The sequence below is a fragment of the Rattus rattus genome, chromosome 3 (genome assembly GCF_011064425.1).
Source record: "Rattus rattus isolate New Zealand chromosome 3, Rrattus_CSIRO_v1, whole genome shotgun sequence".
Taxonomy (NCBI): Eukaryota; Metazoa; Chordata; class Mammalia; order Rodentia; family Muridae; genus Rattus; species Rattus rattus.
Window position 1 is genome coordinate 118,155,957 of NC_046156.1, and position 25,561 is coordinate 118,181,517.

Here is a 25,561-nt window from a genome sequence, read left to right on the forward strand (position 1 = left end):
TGCCCAAAGGAGGTGACATTCTGTCCCAAACAACTAATAGACGGTACAGACCTCAGGTCATTTGGTTCCCACAGAAGCCAAGATGAGGACCACGACAAAGGTTACTAACTGGTAAGGAGTAGAGAAGGACTGGAGCCCAGCTCTACCCATCTGACTCTCTGTCATCTTCTGTTCTAACACATCTGCCCAAGTCAACCTTTATGCAGCCTTAAAGGTTTGTCAGCAATGATTCTGGACCTGGGGTGGGTGTGGAGGTGGAGGGTCAAGGAAGCAAATGTCTCTGTAAAGAACTGAGAGAAAATTTATGAGGATAACTGTAATGGGGCTTGAAAATCTTCCAGGAGATAATTCTATAATGATGTGTGAGCAATGAATGCTCTTCATTGACAACAGGTTCCCTCATGAAAGCAGTTTCTGAATGGGCTTTACTTCTTTAGCAAGGAAAAGCAAAGCAAGTGTTGAGGTACACAAGCAGGCAACAGCACCAGCTTATTCCTGTAGAGAGAGGATAAGGAGACTGCTGGTCCTCTATGCCTGGATATAAAACCAGACGACACAAGGAACTTAGGCTGGGTGCAGCTTCACGGCACAGCATTTGCCTCACAGGCCTGAGACACTGGTTTTGATCCCAGTTCCATCCAACAAAAGATAAACGCATTTCCTTTTCTAATGACCTAAGGAATCTCAACCATGAGAGTGTTTATTATAAATATGTAAATTAGTAGACAGCATATTGTTGTGATCGTGATATGACACAATGTAATGCTGACATCACTCTACAGCAGAGGTTAGCAAGTGTTTCACAGAGTCAGAAAGTATTTTAGACTTTATAGAACTTTTACACTGTGTATCAGGGCTTATTCTTACAAGACAAGTACTCTAACACTAAACTACGTCATCAGTCCTTCTTTTGCTTTTTACATTTTGAGATAGGTTCTTACTAAGTTTCCTGGGCTGGCTCACTTATGGCCTGGGTAGGTCTTGAACTTGTGATCATCAGCTATAGCCTCCATTCTACCATAGCTATTTTTGTCTCTCTCCTCTCCCCTACTCTCTTTTTCTTTTGTAAACAGCTCTAATGCAATCTAACATAGCTCACTGGCTATACAAGAACAGACTAGAGGACAGAATTGATCTATAGGTCATAATTTGCTGATCCCTATTCTGTACTTATAATAGAGTATTACATATTTCAAAGAATTTACCTTTCCACTCTTCCAAGTACTTTAACCTCCATAGTTTCTTCAGAAATGCCTATAAATATAATACCAGCTCTAGGAATAAAAGGAAGCAATAAGATTTAGGGGAAGATATTTCATGTTTCACAGTATAACTTTATAACTTGGTTTGAATGATGGTACAATAACTGAAAGTTTAAGTTATAACACTGTCTTTAAATAATAGGACACTCATGACAGGTGAGACTACATCCAAAACAACACAAATATTCTCACAAGCTTATTATACAAAATTTGTAATAAACAATTCTTAAAAGACTACTTTAAAACCTTAAATTTATATTTGAGAACGTTCTATGGCAGTTCTCCAATATTCTAACATTTGCTTCAAGAGTATTCTCTGAGGATCAGAAAGATCAGGATCAGTCACCTTGCTGCAGCTTCTACCAGAGCCTTTTCATCTGGTGACGATGCATAGTACTCCAGCTGTGTAGGTGCCAGGTTGGGCTGCCAGGGGCCATCACCAATGCCATCAGTTTGAACATTGCTGATCTGTACAGTATGGCAAAGACTGACTGCTTTAAAGAAGAGATCGTGTTCTTTGATCTGTAAAAACACAGCACTCATGATCAAAGCACATTCCCAGTACCATACAGGAAAACAGACATAAGACCCCAGAGCTGAAACAACAGCCCTACCACCTGAATTTCTTAAGAGCAGCAAGCTGAGGATTTCAATCTTATACTTTTTTACTAGCCTTTGGTGTAAGTGCACCTTTCTAGAAAGCATAAACAAAGCAAGCTATGTCCTTGTGAAGAAGTAAGATCTCTGAATGTCCAAACTACATACTGCTTCTCTTGTTCCCTTCAAGACAGTAACAGCATTTCCTAACTGTTGCACTTGGATGACTGGCAAGCTAAGGTGTCTAATATAGTTAGTAATGACAAGATAAACTGGGCTGTAACTACAGACTCTCATTAGTATTTTGTGGTGCTAAGTCAAAGATCTATTCAAATATATACTTGTTGCTTCACTGACAGGAATTTCTCCTTAGCCTATCGACTAAAGAGAACTATTTATAGGAAACCCATAAGGATTAATTTGGAAATTGCTTACTAGCTCCGTTTCACTCTCAGGACTGGTTCTAAGAGAAGTGGCTGTAAGATGGGCTGAGCTGCTGAGATTGGATAAACTACCAAGGTAAGGGACGTTTCCTTCTGCGGAGTCTGGGCTTGGTCCTTCAGGTACAAGTTTACCATTGATTTCTTGGTATTTCAGGCCATTAATTGAACATTCTCGAAACTGCATCTCATTTTCTGTCAATGTTCCAGTTTTATCTGTAAACACATATTCCACCTAGAGAAAGAAAAGAAAAGAAACCTTTGTGGCTAGGAGTCAGTGTTGAACAAGGTAATAGGCATACTTAAAATTCACACACACACATCTTAGATACACATTCATTTGTAGGTGACTGAGAATGAGGAGTAGGAATTCCATATCTATCTCTTGGTCAGGATGGTATGATTGGATACTTACCACCGAAGGGAGGGTAGGACTGATGCTAAACAACCTGGAAAATGGGGAAAATGAGTGGGGGCCAGGATAGATGGTATAGAAATAGGGAAAGCATCTCTCTCAATGTAAGCACATACTCCACCTCTTCCCCTCTCTCATGTTGATCTGTTATCTCTCTCACACACATACATGCATATAACGAGAAAAGTAAGGAGGAGCCACTACAGGAAAACAAACCAAAACAAAATACAGACCAATATCTCTCATGAGTATATATGCACATTCATGTATATTAAGCCTAGAAATTTACAAAGAGACTTATATATCATACGTATTTAAGACATCTCAGGAATCCATTATTAAGCTGGTGTGTACAATTAATTGGATTAATGATACTTGTCCTTTATTTTATTAATAAAATGGCCATTTCAACAGATACATCAAAATCATTTAATAAAAACCCAACACTCTTTATGATAAAAACACAACATACTATGATAAAAGGTTCTTCAAAACTTGGTAATATCACACTGAGTGACTTCCTCTTATGAGCAGAGATATTAAGATAAGGTTGTCCTCACATGTTTTAGTCAACATTGATTGAAATTTCTAGTTAGGAAAAAGAAGCAGCAAGTTATCTTGATTAGGGATAAAAGAGATAAAGTTATCTCCATTTGCACATCTAATAACCTTGCATATACATCATTCAAGGGAATTCTCTTTTTAAAAAAATCTATTAGCAGTAATAAACAAGTTCAGTGAGATTCCAGGATAAAAGATCAATGTGCAAAATCAAAGAATTAAAGTGGAAAAACTGTTTTTACCAACAAATAAAGATGGATATGAAACTGTACTTTAAAATTCATACTCTTGGGAGTTATCATAAAGGTAACTACAATACCTGAGACACAGGAAGTCCACTCTATACAATAATAATTTATTATACAAGACTACAGTCCACATATGCAATCTTAGGAACCAGAAGGCTGGGACAGAAAAACCATTTGAGCTCAGAGTTTCCTCTTTTGTTTTGTCAAGACAGGATTTCACTATGTAGCTCTGTCTGTCCTAGAACTCACTCTGTAGAGCAGGCTGGCCTCGAACTCACAGAGACCCGCCAGCCACTGCCTCCTGAGTGCTGGGATTAAAGGCTTGTGTCACTATTTCAGGATGAGCTCAGAAGTTTACGCATAGCTTGAACAGCAAAAATTTGTGGCCCCCATATCAAAAAGAAAAAGAAAACAAAACAAACGCCAAACCTAAATTATACATGGGGCAGGGTGGGCAAATTCTGGATTAACTGACCTATTTGAATATATACAGAAAGATGGTGAGTCTCCAGAGGCGTTTTGAATTGATAAAAGGAAATAGAACCAGGGTCACCCTCACCTGCCCAAGCTCTTCATTCAGATCAGAAGTATTGACTTGAGCTTTCTGATCTGACTCTTCATGGTACAGATCAAGATCCCAGCCAATAAAAAATGATCCAAGAAACTTCTGCATCTCAACTGTCACATATAGAGAAATTGGGATGATGAAATTGTAGAGTACCAAAAAAGCAAGGAAGTCAGAAATAAATCTCAGAATCTAGAAAAAAAAAAGAGAAAGAAATGATTCTTTGATGATAAAATCCATGAGGATTATGAAAGTTCCTGTCTACATAAACCATCAACTATATTCTGAGGTAAACTAGTACCATGATCCAAAAGTCCTAGACTAAACTGTTTTAATATTGCATTTCCTCTGTTTACTTAGGTAAGGTAAAGGTTAAATTCTCAGGACTCAATTCATTACTTTTCAGAAGTTAACGTCACCGGCATTTGAACACCCCCAATCACAAGCACACCGTGTGCAGTGTGCCTGCCAGCCTACTACGACTCTTTAAAGATCACGGTGACTAAGATATGCGCAGCACGTAAACATATTGGAATACACTTTCTAGGAAGAACTGTTACACAGAATCTGAAGACAGTGACTACAGTTGAATTGCAGCAGAGCAGAGCAGAGCAGAGCAGAGCAGAGCAGAGCAGAGCAGAGCAGAGCAGAGCAGAGCAGAGCAGAGCAGAGCAGAGCAGAGCAGAGCAGAGCCAGCGCCTTGCAGTGCACTCTGTGGGATGTTAGATGGCACTGGCAAGGGACCCTATACCGATCTGCTTCATGTCTTGGGAGGTCAACATGTTTTCTAGTATGGCGATTTTAATTTAAATGGAAATTTAGAGAACAACTATTTACTAAAATTACAGGTTAAATTCTGTCCATATGTCAAGATTCTTTAGACTTCTTATATTATTCAGACATGAATTAAATTAATGTATTCTTTAATTCATTTATAAGGTACAATAGGTGATTTTTTTAAAGTCCTGAATGTATAATACTGAAGTAGAACGCACACGTTTTGACATATAAACTTCTGTGTTCTGCTTAGGCTTTAAGCTAGGGAGAGTACACCAATGCTAACATGCTGCTTGTTCCTTAGAAGAGATGCCTGCCGATACGATGCCTGATGAGATCACACCGGGCCTCCCATCAGATGTCACTACCACAGCACCGACATCACCAAAGAGCTTCCTTTCCAGCTGGGTTATGAATGACATAATACCTTACTACTATTTCTCTGATGTTCTGTTTTTTGGTTATACCAAGGTTCATCCCATTTTTCTTCAGCTTGCCAGGTATATTTCAAGATAGTACTGATGATGGCCTCAGAAATAAGGATTATTAGATAAATTATTAAAAATGTGTTCATTGATCTAAAGCAAGAAAAAGAATATAAATATATCAATGTTTTATGTTTATTTGCTTACAAATTAATACTTAAACATATCAAAATATTTAAGATTTTATTATAGCCATTTAAAAGAACAGTCATTTTTTAAAAAATGAACATTTAAAAAATAATTACCATCAACCCAGTTATAAACAGAAAAATCACAACAGCATAGCAAAATATATCCCAAAGTACAATATTTTGACACCTATATTTTGGGGGTTATCATGGACCGTCTAATTGGACTTAAAGCCTACTCTACAGGAGGGAATTCATGTCAGGTACTGTAAATATTGCCATCTGTGGCTGTTGAGGTCATAAACCCTAGAAGAGAACCTCCTATACCATTTTCCTAACCCAATATGATTTCCAGCTTCATTCTAAGTATCTATGCTGTTTGCCCAGATAGTGTAGTTCTCACCTCTCATCAAAGAAGCTTCTTTTCACAGCAGCTGGAGATGACAACAGAAATCCACAATTGGTCAAAATACAGATTAGAACTGACCATTAGGTGCCCAGATCCAACTGGTACATCTATAATGTAACCTCTATCTCTAAAGCTCAAGGAACATTGCAGAGGAGGGAGGGGACAGGAAAGTTTTAAGAGCCAGAGGACCAGGACATCTGTGAAATGGTGTTATGTAACAGTTTCCTCCCAGATTGAAACATTCCATCCTGCAGGGAAACTCCTTAAGCCAGAAAGTAAACAACTCAAAAGAGTTTCAGGAAATCCCTGAAACAACCAGACTCACTGGGCCCCTCCCTGACCGAGTAAGAATAAAGCTGAGTACCCCTCAGCCAAACAGAGCTGAACTGCAAAGACTCTTATACCGACTGCCTGGAGAAAGCAGAAGCCGGCTGAGCTGCCTGGAAGGAGTTAAGAGCAGTTGGGTCACTTGGAAAGAACACTTTAGAAACTGTTGAGTTGCCAGCAGAGTATGCAGTGTGCTTCAGGTTCCCAGTTTTGTGAGCTGATGCCCATGCTGGGGTGGACTTTGGTTATGCATGCAGGTGTCTTTAAGTCATTGCTGCTTCTGAAAGTAACCTCTCACCCACATTTCTATAAGTAAGCCCAACAAAATTCATTGGTTCACCAAGTTGGATTTTGGTGGTATCTCTACTTTGGGGTGTTGTATCTGGAGTATACATGTGTATTGTGTCTTTCCAGGAGACGTTTTGTCACACAACAGACAGTGTCTTCTATATATGACAGGGAGCTACATCTATGAAATCTTAATCATGCGGTGACCTAAACAATGACAACATTGTGGGATATCAGTTGATATCCCAATGTGGATAGGGAAATTTCTCAAGGTCCCACTCCTAGATAAAATGCTACAGGAATTACTGGCTACTAAGAGATGGAGAATCAGTCTTCTCTACAAATATCCTCCAAGTTGTCCAATTTGAAGTAGTCGCCCTAAATGCATGCATGAATGCGCGCACACACACACACACACACACACACACACACACACACACACACACACAGTGTTATCTTAGAAAGTTGTATTAAAATTCACGTGTTGGGGCTGGAGAGATGGCTCAGTGGTTAAGTGCACTGACTGCTCTTCCAGAGATCCTGAATTCAATTCCCAACAAGCACATGGTGGCTCACAACCATCTAATGCCCTCTTCTGGTGTGTATGAAACAGCGACAGTGTACTCATACAATAAATAAATCTTTTTTTAAAAAATTACGTGTTTGTATACTTAACAAAAATAACTAAAGAACATTTCTTAAATTTGTGAGGGATTGGGGTGTTGTGGGAAAGGAGCTGGAGAGAAGAGGATGTGGTGAAAATGACATAAGCATAGTACTCAAGTATGAAATTCTAGAAAACATTAAAAAAACTTTATCAGGAATAAATAAACCAATATATACAATGTTCATTGAGTAATAATTTGGGCCTAAGAAGAAGGGGCTCATTTTCTACTTGATGATCGTTGTTGGGCATAGTATTATTTGGTACTTCAATTGTAGGATTGCTCACATTTTAAAATATCACAGTATATGGTTCTAAAGAATAAACACTACACAATGATCAGGAGAACTGGAGCTAAACCTAACTTGAGCCTGAGCTCTCTTCCTTAGCCTGGTGTTGGAGCACTCACCGGGTTCACCTTCACACTGTCTTTGCTTACCTCCTCAGGAGACACTCTCCTTAAAACACTGGATCCCATTCACCCTCTTGCCAATTCTATTACTATTGCTATTACAGTGTGTGGTGTGCATGAAATCAAACCAGGACACAGCACTTTCTAGGTGAGCACTTCACCACTGAGCTAAATTCCTAATCCTTTATTGTTATTTTCAAATGTTCAACTGAAAAAATCGTACCCTTCTTATCTTAACTGCTTTTGTTTATATTCAATGCTCTCTTTTTAAATACAAATAAAGAGTACAGTAGTTAATCTTCATGTGCACCACACAGCTTCAGACTGTATTATTCCATTTACACTTTTTTCCAACTGCCCATTTAGTTTGTTTTTTTAATGATTTTTTTTGTCTTGCCATTTCATGAATAGCTTTTTAAAGAACTTCTTGATTTGCAATATTTATAATAGCAGGCTCACATGTGAAATCAGTATGAGTTCCATCAACTCTTAGTCCCTATCCCTTCCCCTTCTGAAGTGAGGGTAGGGATCAAACCCAGAGGATGACACTATGCAGCTCTCTCCCTCTGAACTACAGCCCCAACGCAATGGTGCCATCATGTGTAGTTGTGGTACAGTATCACAACCAGGAAAGCATCACTGGGATGGTACAGGGAATTAGATTTGATTAACTTCACACTTATAAAAACTGAACTCATTTGCATTCTATTAATTCCACAAACAGATGACTTGCCATTACCAGGAATTGTCCCATAATCACTTTACATATATATAGCTATATAAATATGTATCTCTACATAAATATAGATAAATATGTAAATATATAAAAATATATTTATCTAGGGCCCAGCACAATAGCATACAACTTTAACCCCAGCACTTTGAAGGCAGAGGCAAGTAGATTTCTGTGAGTTCAAGGTAGGCCTACTCTACATGGTGAGTTCCAAGATATCCAGGATTATATAGAAAGGCTCTGCCTCAAAAAAAACAAAACAAAACCAAAAAACAACAAAACAAACAAACAAAAACAAACAAACAAACCAAAAACCAAAAACCAAAAAACCAAAAAAAAAAACCAAAAAAACAAAATGTAACCATTTTTTATTTAATCTTATGTGTATGAGTGTTTTGCATGCATATTATATATGTACAGCAGATAGTTATGTGGTGGCTGTGGATGTCAGAAGGTGTGAGATACTTTAGAATGGAGTTACAAATGGTTGTGAGCCATCATGGGGTGCTAGAAACCAAATCCAGGTCGTTTACAAGATCAACAAGTGCTCTTAACCATGTCTCAGGATCCCTTCACTCAACACTGTGAATCTCTGTCCCCTGGTAGCAATATGTTCCCAACCGATACAGCTTTTTAATTTCAAAAAAGTCACACAACTAGAAATATACAGTATGTAATCTTTGAACTTGACTTTTGTACCAAGTATAACAATTTTGTAGTCTGTCCTTATGCATGAAATGTTACTCCCTTTTCTTGCTGAATAGTATTCTATGACATAGCTGTACCAGACTTTACATCCAACTGTTACCTATATAGGAACAATGGCTATTTTCCAGTTTTGCTTTTCTGTTATAAATAAAGCTGCTTTGGAAAGAAACTGCCAAGTTATCTTCCAAATGGGAATATTATCATCTTACATCAACTACCAACTCTGCTTCCTTCCAACACTTATTATTATTAAAGGAGTATTCTTTTAGTCTTGTTTCTTAAACGGTGAGTTAGCCTCACGGTGGTTGTGATGATATTGTCTAATAGACAATGACGTTGACTCAACATTGTTTTTTTTTTCTGCCCCCTATTCCCTCCCCCCACCCCGACATTCCCCTACACTGGGGGATCCAACCTCAGCAGGACCAAGGTCTTCTCCTCCCATTGGTGCCCAGCAAGGCCATCCTCTGCGACATATGGAGTTGGAGCCCAGGGTCAGTCCATATATAGTCTTTGGATAGTGGTTTAGTCCCTGGAAGCTCTGGTTGGTTGGCATTGTTGTTCTTATGGGGTTGCAAGCCCCTTCAGCTCTTTCTATCCTTTCTCTAATTCCTCCAACGGGTGTCCCACTCTCAGTTCAATGGTTTGCTGCTAGCATTCGCCTCTCTATTTGACATGCTCTGGCCATGTCTCTCAGGAGACATCTGTACCTGGCTCCTGTCAGCGTGCACCTCTTTGACTCGACATTGTTATCTCTTCATTTGCCACTCCTTTGATGACTTGTGATCACATCTAACTGAGTCTTTGTTACTACAGCTTGTCTTTCTATCCTTTCAAGATGGGTTGAAAACATTTTTAATTTACACGAAGTTTAATTTATTAACTTTTTCATTCAGGAGTTATGTTTTTTTAAAAATCTGCTTATGTCCAGATCCTAAACGTTTTTATGACTTCTGCCTTTACAATTCTGTTTCACCCATATTTATTCAATAATCATTATTTTTGAATGCTGGAGACTGAACCCGAGGCCCTGATGTATACCCTCTCATTGGCAAAAGCATTCTGCTCTCTCACTGTTATTAAAAATTTCACCCCTGGGTACTGTAAATAGCAGGTTGCAGAGTCTATAGCTTCTCATGTTCCTCAGAAGAGTGTTGATTTGTGTTCTAGTGGACAGTTAACTTTAAGCACCTAAATTCACGGGAATTGGTGAAAGTACAGCTGTTTAGCTCCTCCCCACACCCCAGCATTCGTTTAGGTTCTGTCGTTTGTGTACTGCCAACTTGCATCCCACAGTTTTATCAGCCACGCAAGAGTTTAGGCAGGCTTTATGTATAAGTTTTCAGGCCTGTTATTTCCTGTGCTCTTACCTGTTTTCTCCTAACTTCCTAGGTGCTCTTCCAGTGTTAAACCTTGCCCTCTGACAACTCAACCAAGTAAAGAAATGCAGCTTAGACTTTTCCTTTTTTAACTTCTACTTCCCACCAGTCATCTTTAGGACTGGTCTCATTGATAGTTTTTGACCTGCTTTTGGTCACTTTCTATTGCTAGTAGCCCAGGGTAGTCTCACACTCATGATCTTCCTGTCTCTGCCTTCTAAGTACTAGGATTGTTAGAATACCCTCACCATGTATGCTCCAACATTACTTGTATGCTTGTGTGTGTGTGTGCACATGTGAGTACCTGCATGTGGGTTTGCATGCCTACAGGGATACACAGTGTACAGGTAAGTGTTATGGTGTACGTGTGCTTAAGGTTTATATGTCCCTCCCTTGGTCTGTACCCTATTTACTAAGCCCAGAGTTCACCTTTTCTGCTAGACTGGCTGGCTGACAAGGTTACAGGTACATGCCACCACAGGCAGCTTTTTATATGAGTAATGGGTATCTGCATTCAGGTTCTCGTGCTTGCACATCATGTAGTTTATTCAGAGCTACTGCCTCATAACCTTCACTATATTTAGCTATATTTTTACACTTATAGTCAAATCAACAACATGCAAAATACTAAATATATACAAAAACATAAGATATCATCTTTATCCAGTATAAATACCATTTTATATGTAATATGAAATACTTTTAAAGGACATATTTTTATGTATATAAGTAGTTTGCCTGGATGTGTGTAATTACACTCTATGTATGATCAGAACTTTTAGAACCAGAGTTTAAAATGATTGTGAGCTGCCATGTGGATGCTGGGAACCAAACCATATTGTCTGCGAGAGCAACAGAGGTTAACTTTGTCATGTCTCTAGCTCCTGAAATGTCTATTTCCACATACGTTATAAATATATAGGATACACATGTAATTACGTGAAGAGCTCTCTTACTTCTCTACAGCAGATCTTTTCTGGGACTTGCTCTTGTAATTCAATGCCATCTTTGTTTCCATCCCAGTGTATACAGCCACACCTATAAAATAAAGCTGCCATTTAAAGTACTCACTAACATGAAAACATTGGAGAAAAAGCACTGTAAGAGAGTTTCTATAATTTGACAGTTCCTTGAGTCTTTTCACAGCTTTTAAAGCCTGCTAAGCCTAAAATTTTAATGATCTAGACATTCAACCTGCATGGAGTTTTGTTTCTCAGTTATAACAGATATTTGGGTGAAAGATGTTCTGAGTTGAGACTGGGGGGAAGAGGATGGAATAACAGACAGCCTCTGCATTTGGTGCTAACAGTGCTAAGAGTTAACAACACAAACATTTCCGTTAAACTGGAGCTAGCATTAGGCTAGAGACCAAGCATGTCAGAATCTGGGGTGCACATTCCACTCCTTAAGTACTGAAGAATAATATTAATGTATTTCAGAGCAATGAAGTCAGCATTCATAGTAAATGCCATGGGAGACCCTGAGATGAGAGAGAACAGTCATAATAGTGGGATTCACACTGCAGAATGGAACTAATTAGGCAAGACCAAACTTTAAGTGTTCATTCACATTACTAAATAATATGAAAGAAACAACACGAATCAATTTGCCCTTTTAGTAAGTATCTGACGTGGAATTTTAAAAATGATTATTCTTTAATTTTGGGGATCATAATTAAAATGAAAAATAGCACTGAAACCATTTAATTTCACAGAAAAAAAAAACCCTCAGAAAGAAACAGCAATGAAAAGGGTTCTAAGGCAGACAACAGACCCACCTACAAGCGTTCAAATACACATTTGCTTCTAATGCTAAGCATAATTTGGATGCCTAATTTAAAATAACGAGAACAAAAAGTATTACTCCCAGGAAGTCATCAAAGATTCAGTGTCTCATGAGAAAAATCTAAAAATCCTGGAGATTCAGTCTGGTTTCAGATATTAGAACATTGTTATAATTTTTTAAAAATGGTAACAAAATACGTGCAACATCAATGTACCACCTAACCATTTAACATGTCTAGTTCAGAGTGGTGGTAACACATTCTCAATTTTGTGGAGTCATCTTTTCTACCTAACTAGAGAATACTTTAATCATTTTTAAAAATGCTTAAATATCTATTCCTCTTTCTTTCTATTCTTTAACCCCTGGAGATGATTTAGCCCTTCATCATTCTGGATATACCCATGGAAGGCATTTCAAACGCAAGGGAACATATCATTTGTGGATCTTTAGGCCTGGCTTCTATAAGGCAAGGCACTATTACTCTTTCTTTTGAGTAATAGGGTGTATGTTCCAAAAAGTACCCTTTCCACATTCAGCAAGAAATTACTTGATACAGGAGTATGTCTGCAGCTATCAATTCAGCTGAATGCCAAGCATAACCAAATTGAAGAAGAGTGGACTACTACGGTGACATTGAAAAGCACTGACTGTATCTTTATTACTTCAAGTACACCAGAATCATTGTCTTAGTATCATCTTGATCATTATCCACAAACACGCTATGAGGAAGACTCTAGTGCTACCCACAAGGAGAGATTAACAACAATGACAAAATATAATATTAAAACAAACCTTAAAAGAAAATTATCGGATTACACTTAATAAAGTAATATGCAATCAAAGGAGCATAAAATGCTGTGCTTTTACAGCTCCTTTACAGAGGCTGGGGATACTGTCTAGACCTATACAAAGTGTGTGCCTGCTGTATGCTAGACCTGAGTTCAGTACCCAGCACCTCGAAGTTTGTAAAAGCAAAGCTTCATATAAAAGCACCAATACAAAACATACAAACAATTAAAAAAACTTAAGTATGTACAAACCAAAAATTTCTTTTGTATTTTTTAATCTGGCTCCACGAAGCAAGAGACTCTCTGGTCCCAGAGGTCTAAAGAAAAAAGAAATCCAAAAGGCACTGAATTTATTAAAATTTCAATTCAATTAAAAGGCATCTTCAGTCAGAGGTACTTAACCTGTAGTTACAACATGTTTTCATATAAAATCAGAATCTTGGCTACTATAATACTTCCTGGGCTAATAATATTTGTTACTATAACAAGCAACATCTGCTTCAGCATTTCAGTCATTTTAAGATTAATGGCAGGGCTAAAGAGATCACTCCACAGTTACGAAAACTGGCTGTTTGCAAAGGACCTCAGTTTGGTTCCCAGCACTGATACGGCAGCTCACAACCACCTCTAACTGCAGTTCCAGGAGAACTGATATCCACTCCAACCACTGTAGGCACTCGACCCTTAAGTGGTGCAGATACAGGCTTGCGAAAGACCCATACACGTAAACTTTTAAAAAGGAAGGTTAGTGGCTTAGATAGAAAATTATACATTTAAATAAACCCACAAAGCCAATAATGTCAAAAATTCTAAACATAAAATAAAATGAAAAATTAAGCAGTGATTTAAGAAAACTTAGAAGACAAAACTTAAATTGTTAGCAAAATTAACAGTTTTAGAAAGGAAAATACAGAATGGAAATGCAGTGCAAACATAAAATTATCATGAGACCTACAAAATATAAATGCACAAGTTCTACATAATTAAAATTATATTAGAGTATATAATATACTATACAAAATATGTTAGTGTTTTATAGGCAAGATCACAAAACACAAGCTGACTATACGACACAGTGTGCAGGCCAATTTGCTGTTTGAATTTTTCTCCATTATAAAGGTAAAAAATGAAAAGGAATAACTACAGAGGAACTTGTATTTTATTAATGACTATAAGATGATTAAGAGTCTGTCTTGGATAACTTTAAAGGTCTTTATCTTGTTGATAGTCCTTAAGCCTTTCTGAAACATACAAAAATATGCTTATTCAAATCAAACAAGACCAGAATCATTTATAAAAATATCAGCAAACCCAAACACTGTGTAAACAAAATACACTGAACCAAGAGAGCAGGCACGTTTACCAAGTATGGATTTACTAGAGTTCTGTTTGATGGGTACTCACGTCTGATATGCCAGAACCAGTGTGGTGACTAACTATTCAGCAGCTACAAAATACCTGTTTCACTGAAAATACTTTCATCACTAAGAGAAACCATGTGCCCATTAAACATTCATTCCCTATTGTTTTCTATTCAATAATAAGACATTGCTTCTAATGATTGACAGAAATGCATACAGACATGGGATACCATAACAGCTTCCAAATAAAAGGCAATTCAATAGTTAACGGAAGTTGTTTCAGAAAGGACACAGCTCATTCTGCAGCCACGCAGGAGTGAGTGTACTCTACCACAGTGTTCCTTTACCAGACACAGTAACTTAGAGCATAACTCAGATGATGCATGCATCCACACAATTTTCACTGTACAGAAATAAAAATAAAACTTAAGAGGGCTGGAGAGATGGCTCAGCAGTTAAAAGAACTGACTGCTCTTCCAGAGGCCCTGAGTTCAATTCCCAGCAAGCGCATGGTGGCTCACAACCATCTGTAATGGGATCTGATGCCCTCTTCTGGTGTGTCTGAAGACAGCTACAGTGTACTCATATACATAAAATAAATAAATAAATCTTGGAAAAAACTTAGTCATAGTTATTCATCAGGGATCTCATATGTATTTTATGTCATGTTTTATATATAATAACATCATATATGTGTATATATAACATATATTATTAAAGTTTATTGAATGCACTTTCTATGCTAATGTTTATTAAAATGTGAGTCAGTGCTGATACATGATGGCTTATCTTGAAGATCTAATTTTAAAATGTTCAACTCTTTCTGCTACTGACTTATTTCATGCACCAGTATACAGTGGATGTCCCCCTAGAACAGAGTTGACAAACTTAATGGCTGATTTAAGATCGTTCAGGTCAGAAATAAAAATGTATCTCATCCTATTAACAAATCTTTAGGCTGACTCAAGGCCTCTTACTTAGATGCTGAAACAGACAAAAGCTACCACCACCACCACCAAAACCAATCAGAAGAACGAGTACAACAATTCAGAATTGGTCACTAAATACTTTAGTTTCACCCAGTAACTTTAAAATAAAGCCAACCACAGAATTCACATTTGCTAAACATTATGCAGGACCTGCATCTTTCTAGAACTTTTCTGTGTAGGAGGAGTGAGCTCTGGACTCCTATATGGTGCACTTGCTGTGCTAAGACACTGAACCCTAACTCACTTGACTCTGAATATTAGGATGTAAATGTTTAAGGATCTGAACTAAACAGCAATGTTTCATTTCAAAGTTGCTGCCAAGGACTATCAAAAATTCAAATATATAAATCTGCAAATTACTTTTATGTCACTACATGGAGTGTTTTATCTTCACTTGTTGCTCCTAAAAACTACCGGCCGATGACAGTTTTACACTTAAGCTTTCCAATGATAAGCTGATTAGTTTCTTAATTCCCTTTAACTTTTGGTCTCTCTAACAGGTTCCAATTACAGTAAGTAGATAATATGATTTATTCTTACCTTACAATTTCTTCCATTTGCTGTGTTATTATCATTCGTCCCATAAATCTGTAAAAGAATGTATCATATTACAAAAACAGGTAACTTATAGAATCAATGGGGAGAATGTATTTATCACTATAAACCAAGTGAAGAAAAATCCATGTGTGTGTGTGTGTGTGTGTGTGTGTGTGTGTGTGTGTGTGTGTGTGCGCGCGCGCGCGTGCATAGATTTGTGTGCAGGAGTACAGCACTGTCCTTGGACACTCTACTCTGTCTTATTCCTCTAAGCCAGGCCCTCTCTGAACCTGAGCCTTTCAGTTTTTCATGCAGGCTACCAGCCAGCACCCTGCTGAAAGCGTCCATCCTGTTTCTGCCCTGCCCCCACCCAGGGCTGGAGTTATAGGCACTAGAGGCCACACCAGGCCTGTTGCTTTTTCTAGGATGCAAATTGAAGTCCTCATTATTATGACTGCAAGCTAACCACTGAGCCATCTGTCCAGCCCCTAATCAATCTTTTATGGAAATTTTGTTATTCTGGTGCTGGGGACAAAATCTAGGTCTTAAAGATGCTAGGCAAGCACATATTAACTGAGCCATAGATCCAATACATTATATATATATATTTTTCCAAGTTAGGTTTTACATTTTTAAAACTGATTTTTATTGTCATCTCTATTCTAGCTATGGTTAAAGTAATGAATGAAATTATTTCACAATGCTCATGTAAATGTCACACGGCACTATTATTACTCTACTTTTCATCCTAACTTATAAATTATTACACAAAAAAGACATACAGAAGTTAGCCAACAATGAATGCTTACATATTTCATTACAGTTTACTACAGTTCTCTGTGACCTACAAATCAACGGAACCAGATCAAATATTTACTTCGTCCATTCAATGAATACCCAGTGAGAACCACAATGTCTCAGATAATTAGTTGACTAAAGCAGCAAGCTCAGGCATGAGATGGCCCTGAGACTCATTAACTTTATAAGGCTTTGTGGTGAAAATCTAGGCTGAATGACTTGTCGCCATCAGTGACTTCCAACGTCTAGATTTTCAGTTCGGTTCCATGACTAAAAACAGCAGTGTGCACAGTTAATTCAAGAGCACACATCTCTTACAGTCAGAAGCAATTTCTGGACTAGGTTGCAAGTTACTCTTTAGGTAAAGAGATGTCTAAAAAGGTTTTGAATTACTAATTTGTTATGCATATGGGTAATTCACGGGCACAAGTCTATGTACCACAGGCATGCATGTCTGATGCCTATGAGCAAATTAAAAAGGTTTAGCATTCCTTTCCAAACGCCTCTACTGCCCTTCGCATTCCAGGACCACATCTTTTATCTTCTGAAGAATTTAACTTCACCACTTCATTCTGATTTCTCTAGTTTTTCTTTTATCAGGTTTCTATATCAAGGGAATACTGTTATTATTCTCCTTATTCTGAAGAAGTTAATCTAGATTTCATATTTAGATCCAATTGAGTCTGAACCCCTTTAGGAAGTCTTTTGTTTTACCAAGTGAACTACAGAGAGGGCTGCTTTCTTTCTACAGAGAGGGCCGTTATTCTCGCTTCCGGCATGCTAGGATGTGTTTGAGCCGGTTCTATGCTAGACCAACCCTTTGTGCAGTACCTCATCTTTTCCCTTCCAAAGTATAAATAACTATGCCGTTATTTTCTGATCAGAAATAGGAGCTATACTAGCATATACAAATATATTTTATAAACTATTTAGATAAAATATGATGGCAAAAAGGAAGCAGCAGCTTTACTGGTTAGTTTTTTGTCATACTGACACAAGCTAGAGTCATGGGGGCAGGGGGTTGGGGGGGAAGCTCAGCTGAGAAAATGTGTCATCTGACTGGCCTAAAGGCAAGTCTGTGAGGAACTTTCTAGATTGTGGGTTGATAAGGGAGGGCCCCACCCACTGTGGGCAGATAGTGCTAGGTTGCATTAAAAAAGCAATAGACAGAGACAGCTTGGCCCCAAGGAGTTCTGACACACCCAGGCTCACAGGAAACAAGGGGACAAAAAATGAAGCAGAGGCTGAAGGAAAGGTCATCCAGGAACCGCCCCGCCTTGAGATCCATCCCATCAGCAGACACCAAATTCAGACACTACTGCTGATGCCAAGAAATGCTCGCAGACAGTAGCCTAGTGTGGCTGTCCTCTGAGAGGCTCTGCCAGCATCTAAGACAAACGCAGATACTCATAGCCAGCCATCGGACCCCAGTGGAAGAGTTAGGGGAAGGACTGAAGGAGCTAAAGAGGATTGTAACCCCATAGAAATATCAACCAACCAGAGCTCCCAGCGACTAAACTACCAACCAAAGAGTACGCATGGAGGGGTCCATGGCTCCAGCTACATATGTAGCAGAGGATGGCCTCAGAGGGAAGGCCCTTGGTTCTGTGGAGGTTTGTTGCCCCAGCGTAGGGGGATACTAGAGGGGTGAGGTAGGAGTGGGTGGGGGACCACCCTCTCATAGGCAAAGGGGAAGGGGAATGGGATGGGTGTTTGCAGAGGGGAGACTGTTTGCAAAGGGGGACATTTGAAATGTAAATAAATAAAATGACCAATTAACATTTAAAAAAATGAGGAAAAAAAACAAACTATACACTGTTTCTCCATGGTCTCTACTCTAATTCTGGCCTCTGGGTTCCTGCTCTGACTTCATGCTAGATGAGATAAGCCCTTCCTCGCCAAGTTGCTTTTGGTCTTCATGTTTATCAAAGCAATGCAGAAGCAAACTATGGCAACAACCACTAGGAATCTCACTTTTTAACACTGTTAATATTTGGAAGTATACATGCATTTTAGGCTTCATATACACACATTTAAGCCCTTAAAATCAAAAACAGGATCATGACATGTGTTGTTGCTAACATTTTCCTCTCAACTTAATTTGCCCTATCAGAAGAGCTTACAGGTCTAAGGCCGAGGAGATGGCTTAGTGAACGGTTTGCTATCAGCATGACGACTCCATCTTAGTACCTGAATGAAAGCTGGGTGCAGCAGTGCACACCTGTGAGGCCAGTGCTGAGGAGGCAGGGACAGGAGGAGCCCTGGAGCTCCCTGGCTAGCTAGTCTCCCCCAATCTACCAACTCCAGTTTCAGTAACAGATTTTACCTCAGTAAATAAGGTGGGAAATGATGGATGAAGACACAGGACAGTGAGTGACGTTAGCCTCTACAGGCATGCATGCACACACCAAGATGACACATGCATAACAAAATGCTCCCTCACTAATACCAACCTAAGACCAACATTTTAATTAGTATCTTTTGCTTAGGATTTTATCAAATGTTTTCTACTTCTCACTTTAACTAAAGGCCTTACAAATATTATTACCAAATCAGATAAGAATTTCAATTTAAGAACAAGCTGTCTCATGACTTGATGCCAAATCTGATAACCTGAGTTCAACCCCCATAATCCACATAGAAGGAAAGGACACACTCCCAAGAGTAGTCTTCTGACCTTCATACACAGCATGCACATGCCTAAACACACACACACAATGCACGCGTGCAGGCGCGCGCACAGACACACACACAGACACACACACAAGTAAAATGTAAGAAAAATTTTAAAGTTTTATGGTTATGAAAACAAGGTCTTCTTAGTAGAAAGCTGACCTTCTATTAGAATTTTTATATAAAATTAGTAAATTTTATAAGATAAAATTTAAAAAGAATGTTGTAAGCTATTTGTGACTAATAACAGTGTATTAGCATTTTACTTCTAATATAAGCTGTTAAACAAAGATGAGTTCACCAAATAACACACCATACCTGTATAAATCTGCTTCTGGCTGTTGGCATTCTATTACAGCTATGAGACTGTCCAAATTGGCAACTGTTTGTAATACTGCTGTTTCTGGAACGGACACATGTGTCTGAAAAAAATAGAAATGGATTGATATCTATCTAACCCTGACCTTAGATAACAACTACCTCAAATGTCTGCTAGATGAAATCACGGCATACTAGATAGATCGTAGATCACGCTGCTAAGATGACAGGATAGAAACAATTAGAAATAGGCAAATAACAAGTGGATTGCTAACCGGGAAAGGAGAATAACACTCGAAATGTATATAAGAAATACTCAAGTTAATAAAAAAGAAAAAAATGGATTGCTGTGCCTACCTAGAGCAATCCCAGAGTTCATTTGGAGTCTATTTGAAATAATCAACTGTCTAAAGATTTAATATATCTTATTTAGTAGAAAAATGTGAATTTTCACCCTCATTAAACTCTGAAAACTGGGGAAGTTTAACTTTTCTTTTTGACTAAAATATATCGAGCTGGCATGGTAGTCACATCTACAATCATGGTAGTTGAGAGGCAGGGATAGGACTGTCAGAAGCTTGAGGCCAGTCTGGGTTTAAAAAAAAAAAAGCATCGAAATTATTAAAAGATTTTATTTTTTCTAAAACATTATCCATTTTACCTTTCAATATGAACAAAGCTAGGGTGAAAATGCCCTTAAACACATAATAACAATAAATTTAAAATGTAAACTTTAGTTGCATACATGTGTACACATGTCTGTGTATCTACAGAAGTCGGATATGCATGTGTGTGCAGAGCCCCGAGGCTGACTGGGAGCCTTCCATCTCTCTGCTCTGCTCTGTACTTACTGAGATGAGGTCTCAGTGCACGGACAGCTTACCATTTTGATTAGACTGGCTGGTTGTCAAGCTCCAGAGATGCCCCAGCTAAACTCCTCAGTGCTGGGATTAAAAGCAGTGCCGTCTGCCTGTCCCCGTATGGAGAAGGTGCTGGGGATTGGAATTCAGATGTTTCTACTGGGTAGCAAGTACTCTACTAACACAGCCATCGTCCCAGGCCACCAACCTTTGTCAATTTTTTTTAAGTTTCAGTAACTTAAAAAGAACTTTACTTTATCAGGTCAAACTTGATCACTTCACCAAAAGGAACACATTATAAACAGGAGGTATTATATTTACCCAAAGTAGTATTGAAACATATACATAAACAAACCTTTAGGTTTGTCTCTCCATCCAAACTAGCGGTTGTAACATGACATGAACCATCAAGTCGATCTGAGGACAGAAGCACCAAATCTGCAGGAAAAATTTCATCTTTGGCTATACGAACAATATCACCCACCTATAGGAAATCAGGAGAAAAGTGATTATATATTAAAGGGCAAGGATTTGTTTTCATTTTGTTCTAGATAGATGGCTTATCACAGTATTTTACTTTGTCTATATTTTTGCAATGTGGATGAACTTGGGGACTGGAACATGTGAAACGAGTACTCTGCCACTGAGATACATACACACTGAGATACATAGATAGATATATATACACATATATATGTGTGTGTATACACACACACACACACACACACACACACACACGCACAGGATTTTATAATATAAAATATATAGATAAAATTAAGGCTAAAACGATAATACCAAAATACAATTTTATATCCCTCTCCATATACATACCCGAATGTTTTTTGATCTAGTTTTGACAAGCCCACCACTCCTAACAACATAAACAGGAGCTCCATTTACTTCATTATCTGAGTTATGGCGTAACCAGTCTTCATAACCCTACAAATAAAGGAGAAACATTACCCTATAGTTTCTGGGGAACATTCACCAGAACTTACTACAGCAGAAATGACATTCTGGCATTCATCTTATCAGAGACACTGACTGTTTCTATTACACTTATGTCCCTGGGATCCTGAGATCCTCATCTTGTTTTCTTGTGAAGGTTTCACATGCCACCTTCAGTGCTTTCCACATACTTCACTCTTCATAATAAAATTACTCTTTTATTTCTATGTGTTCAAATAATATAAAGTATACTGATAATTCTAAATATTTTTTCTCAAACTCACATTTCTTCTGGTTTCCAAAAATGAATTTATAACTGCATTATTAACATCTCCATTTGAGGTCCTATAAATATCTTTATTAAATATTCACATATATTATGTATGTTGAGAAAATATGTATTTCTGGTTCATTTTACCTTTACACCTAGAAACCTTTCTCTCAACAAGCCAACTCCTCCTGCAATGTCTTTTTGTGCAAGTGAACAAATTCAGATAAGTTTTGTCGCTGGCATGGGCATGAGTAGGGGGGGCAGTATAAACATTTGTCCTTATTCCACAGATAAATGTTGCCAAATATATGTGCCTCATCAAGGGCACTTCTCTTAGGTAGAGACCACTACAGAAAACCAAAACCAAACAAAATGCAGAGTTGTGGAGCTCGATCGCAATAGCTCTACAAAATGCTCACGCATCGAAGGCTTAGGGAATGTTGAAGGAGGGGATGCACAGAAAGAGCCAGAAACAAAAAGAGCAAATTCAGGGAATTTGCTTGAGATTGTATCTGCTAGGTAACAACAGAAGCTACAACCATGAAGTCTCATTGACATGATGGTCCAAACATGAGCTGAACACTGAGGATACCAACAGACATGTCAAACTGCTCTGGGAAAAGCCTCACAAAGGCCTCAATGCTATACAAGGAACGTCAGGCAACAGTTTAAACCTTGGAGCAGTTAGAGCACCGCAACTGACTGTCCAGTGCCAAACAGCCCTGAACACACAGACCTAACATTATATGAACTCAACAGGCTACATTTAGGAACATATATGTACATACAAATATATGTATATATGGAATAACTGAAGGAGGGGGAGGAATTATATGAAAGGTTTGGAGGCAGAAGGAAGGGAGAAATGTAATTAAAATAAAATCTCAAAAACAGATGGAGGATAAAAGAGAGAGGAGAGAGAGTAAAGACACTCTTCCTCCCTGTACTCATTAACTCATAGTTCCTAAGTGAGGGTCGGGGCTCATAAATATTGTAAGCATACTCAACGCTGATTTTAGGATGCTATTGGTAAAGTCCATGTTGACAAATGCCATGGCTATCCATGCCAAAAGTCTAGGGTGACATTTACAACTTCTACAATTTCCTACAACTACCCGATCATTACATGACTTTTATGTATGAATGATGCTTTAATCATAGTGTATAAATTTACAGACTATGACTGCAGACAACAAGGAGAAAAAAGCTTTAAAAGTGAGGTTGATTTCCTTTCCTTTCCTAAAATACAGACCAAAAAAATTAATTATAATTTAAATTTTGGCATGATATGAAAGCAGATAATTCCACATCTACATCCGACTTCACATGTAAAACATTGCTTTATATACAAAAATATTTAAAATACTGCACCATAAAATTATCTTCAGGCTAACTGCATAAAGGGTAATAGGGGAACTCCTCCAAGAATCCCAGGCTATTGCTAAGGCTGCTGGTTGCTCTCCACACACTAATGGTAAAGCCCTGATGCTGAAGATAACATTTACAGCACTGAACACAAAGAAGTCGAGTTGGTGCCTCACTAGAAACCTCACTCCCAGTGACTATTGTTTATGGTACTTGAAGGTACTCTGCACACTACCTAAGGGGAAATCACCAGTATCACCCAGATACAAACCCTAAGATATACAACAGAGATCTGCCTACAAGATACACTGGCGTGATAATGGCATAAACTGTATAGGGGTAACCAACAACTTTCTGATTGGATTTAAGGCACACTCCATGAAATGGCACCTCTACCCCACCCCACTAGAGTAGCCACGAATCTGAAACTCCACAGACCATGAGCCTAGAGGAAAGCTGATTACCATTAGAACGCAGCAATAAAAGGACTCTAATGACATAATGACGTAGCCATAGATCAGGCACAGGCTCAGCCCTCAGCAGAGGGTTCTTCTCGTAGTAATGGGAACTAGCACAGACACACACAACTGGACAATGTGCAGAGAGTAAGAGACTGAGGAACACTCAGTCCGTAATGGGATGTTTCCAGCAAAGAGCTTTGTAGAAGAGACAGAAAGACTCTAAGAGCTAGAGGTGTTAAATCAAAATATTGTAAGTCTATTTTTTTGGAGAAAATATTTTTGGAAAGCATTTAAGATATCTAAATTATACTGGCCCAATTTAAGCTATGTCAATTTTAGAAAAATCTAAGAGTTAAAATATTTCTGAAGCTATGAAAAAAGTTTACTTCTTCCTATCATTAGACAATGCTAATAGCAAAGCAGTAACAATAAATGCATTATCCTTTTAATGTAAGTCCATAAATTCTATTTCAGTTTGCATATCATTCCTAGATTTATCCCAATATATTGTTTTAGTTCAGCAGCCTTATCAAAACCATTTTATTGACTTTCAATGATTACAGCAAAGAATCTTTCACTTACATTAATTGACATAACTATTTCCAATAGCACTTTTTGAAACACAAACCACAATTATAATTCCTCAGAACATTTCTTGTAGACAGAAGTTTCTCTCTGTCTAAATGTTTCCCTCTTGCCTCCTTTATCCATTGTCCTTTTATCCAGATTCTAAGACTCAACTCAATATTTCTTACACACCTCCTCAAGCATCTTATGACTTATCAGAGTGCTGTACCTCACGATACATGATTAGAGAAGACATGACATACGCTACTGATGGGAAATGATGAAACTCAGCAAGTGATAATACAACATTCCCTACTGGACTGCAGGAGCAAAGGATAAACCAGACTAAAGAGAATAGAACAAGGACCATTTACTGGGATAATTTTTCCAAATTTTGTTCTATTGATCACAGTGATGAACGCATAAACCTGAACAACATATGAATGTACTTTGTGTATTTATTAAATGAGTATAACTTCACAATGCTAATTAAAAGAGTAAACGTGGCATTCTAAAATCTACACAGACTCACAGAGAGAACAAGTGTGAATAAATCCTATCAACAAATACTCTCTGTGAAAAATCTATACTTTACTCCTTCTGTCTTCTATTTAAATTTAGTGCTCAGGTTCAGCAACCATAGGAACAGAAGTGTGAGATTACCTGCTTCTTCCCATTAGATTATATGTATTTTTAACCAATTTTCAAAGATGAAATGTGGTCAATTATTATCATTAAATGCAACACCACAATGTTTTCAATTCAGTTAATGATATCATTTTCTAGTTAAATGCAGTCTACATCTGGTGAAATATATATTGAGAGTTAAGAACAAAAATTATTACATTTTATATTATTTTAATAATACTAAATAGGCTCATTCATTCATTTGGTTGTAAAATGTTTATTAAAGGGTCCCCTGCCCCTGTGGATAGTTTTGGTTTGTTACTCACTGGAAGCATAAGATAGTCTCTGCCCTGGTTGTGCTAAATATTTGACTAAAAAGATTACCAGCTTATGGCAAACAATATGAACGGAGACTATTTTAAAAGGAAATGAAAGATGCACAAGCCCAGGAAAAGATAAAAGTATGTGAATAAAGTCAGGGACTGGGTTAATGCAATTATCTGGAGGAACCTTTCATGAAAAGTATATAGCAATTCATAGGCTTTGTAATAGAAGCAGGTTTGCTGTGTTTGATGATGAGGTGAGGAGTGTGATCAGAAGACACTGAGTAAAGTAAACATTGTAGGATGTTAATTAGGAACTAGTGAACTTCACTGTGTATGTCTCCATAGATAATTGAAAACACTGACATTTGATCTGAATTTAACAAGAATTCTTTGAATAGCTTTTAACTGGAGGGTAGTATGTTCAAGAGATCAATTCAGGGGGCTGGAGTGATGGCTCAGTGATTAAGAGCATTGACTGCTCTTCCAGAG

At 38.0% G+C, this 25,561-nt stretch overlaps 1 protein-coding gene across 3 annotated transcripts in view; it reads right to left on the minus strand.

The window, feature by feature from the left end:
• The window catches only part of Atp11b (ATPase phospholipid transporting 11B (putative)), a 97,998-nt gene that overhangs the window by 43,989 nt on the left and 28,448 nt on the right, over window positions 1-25,561 (minus strand). For all 3 annotated transcript variants that reach the window (XM_032898506.1, XM_032898508.1, XM_032898507.1), the window contains exons 5-15: window positions 21,339-21,446; window positions 20,863-20,991; window positions 19,648-19,751; window positions 15,862-15,909; window positions 13,224-13,288; window positions 11,355-11,436; window positions 5,293-5,443; window positions 4,083-4,280; window positions 2,295-2,534; window positions 1,609-1,784; window positions 1,206-1,274 (exon numbers count right to left, since the gene is read on the minus strand). In XM_032898506.1, the coding sequence (XP_032754397.1) occupies window positions 1,206-1,274; window positions 1,609-1,784; window positions 2,295-2,534; window positions 4,083-4,280; window positions 5,293-5,443; window positions 11,355-11,436; window positions 13,224-13,288; window positions 15,862-15,909; window positions 19,648-19,751; window positions 20,863-20,991; window positions 21,339-21,446 (1,370 nt within the window). The remainder of the gene's footprint in view (window positions 1-1,205; window positions 1,275-1,608; window positions 1,785-2,294; window positions 2,535-4,082; window positions 4,281-5,292; window positions 5,444-11,354; window positions 11,437-13,223; window positions 13,289-15,861; window positions 15,910-19,647; window positions 19,752-20,862; window positions 20,992-21,338; window positions 21,447-25,561) is intronic.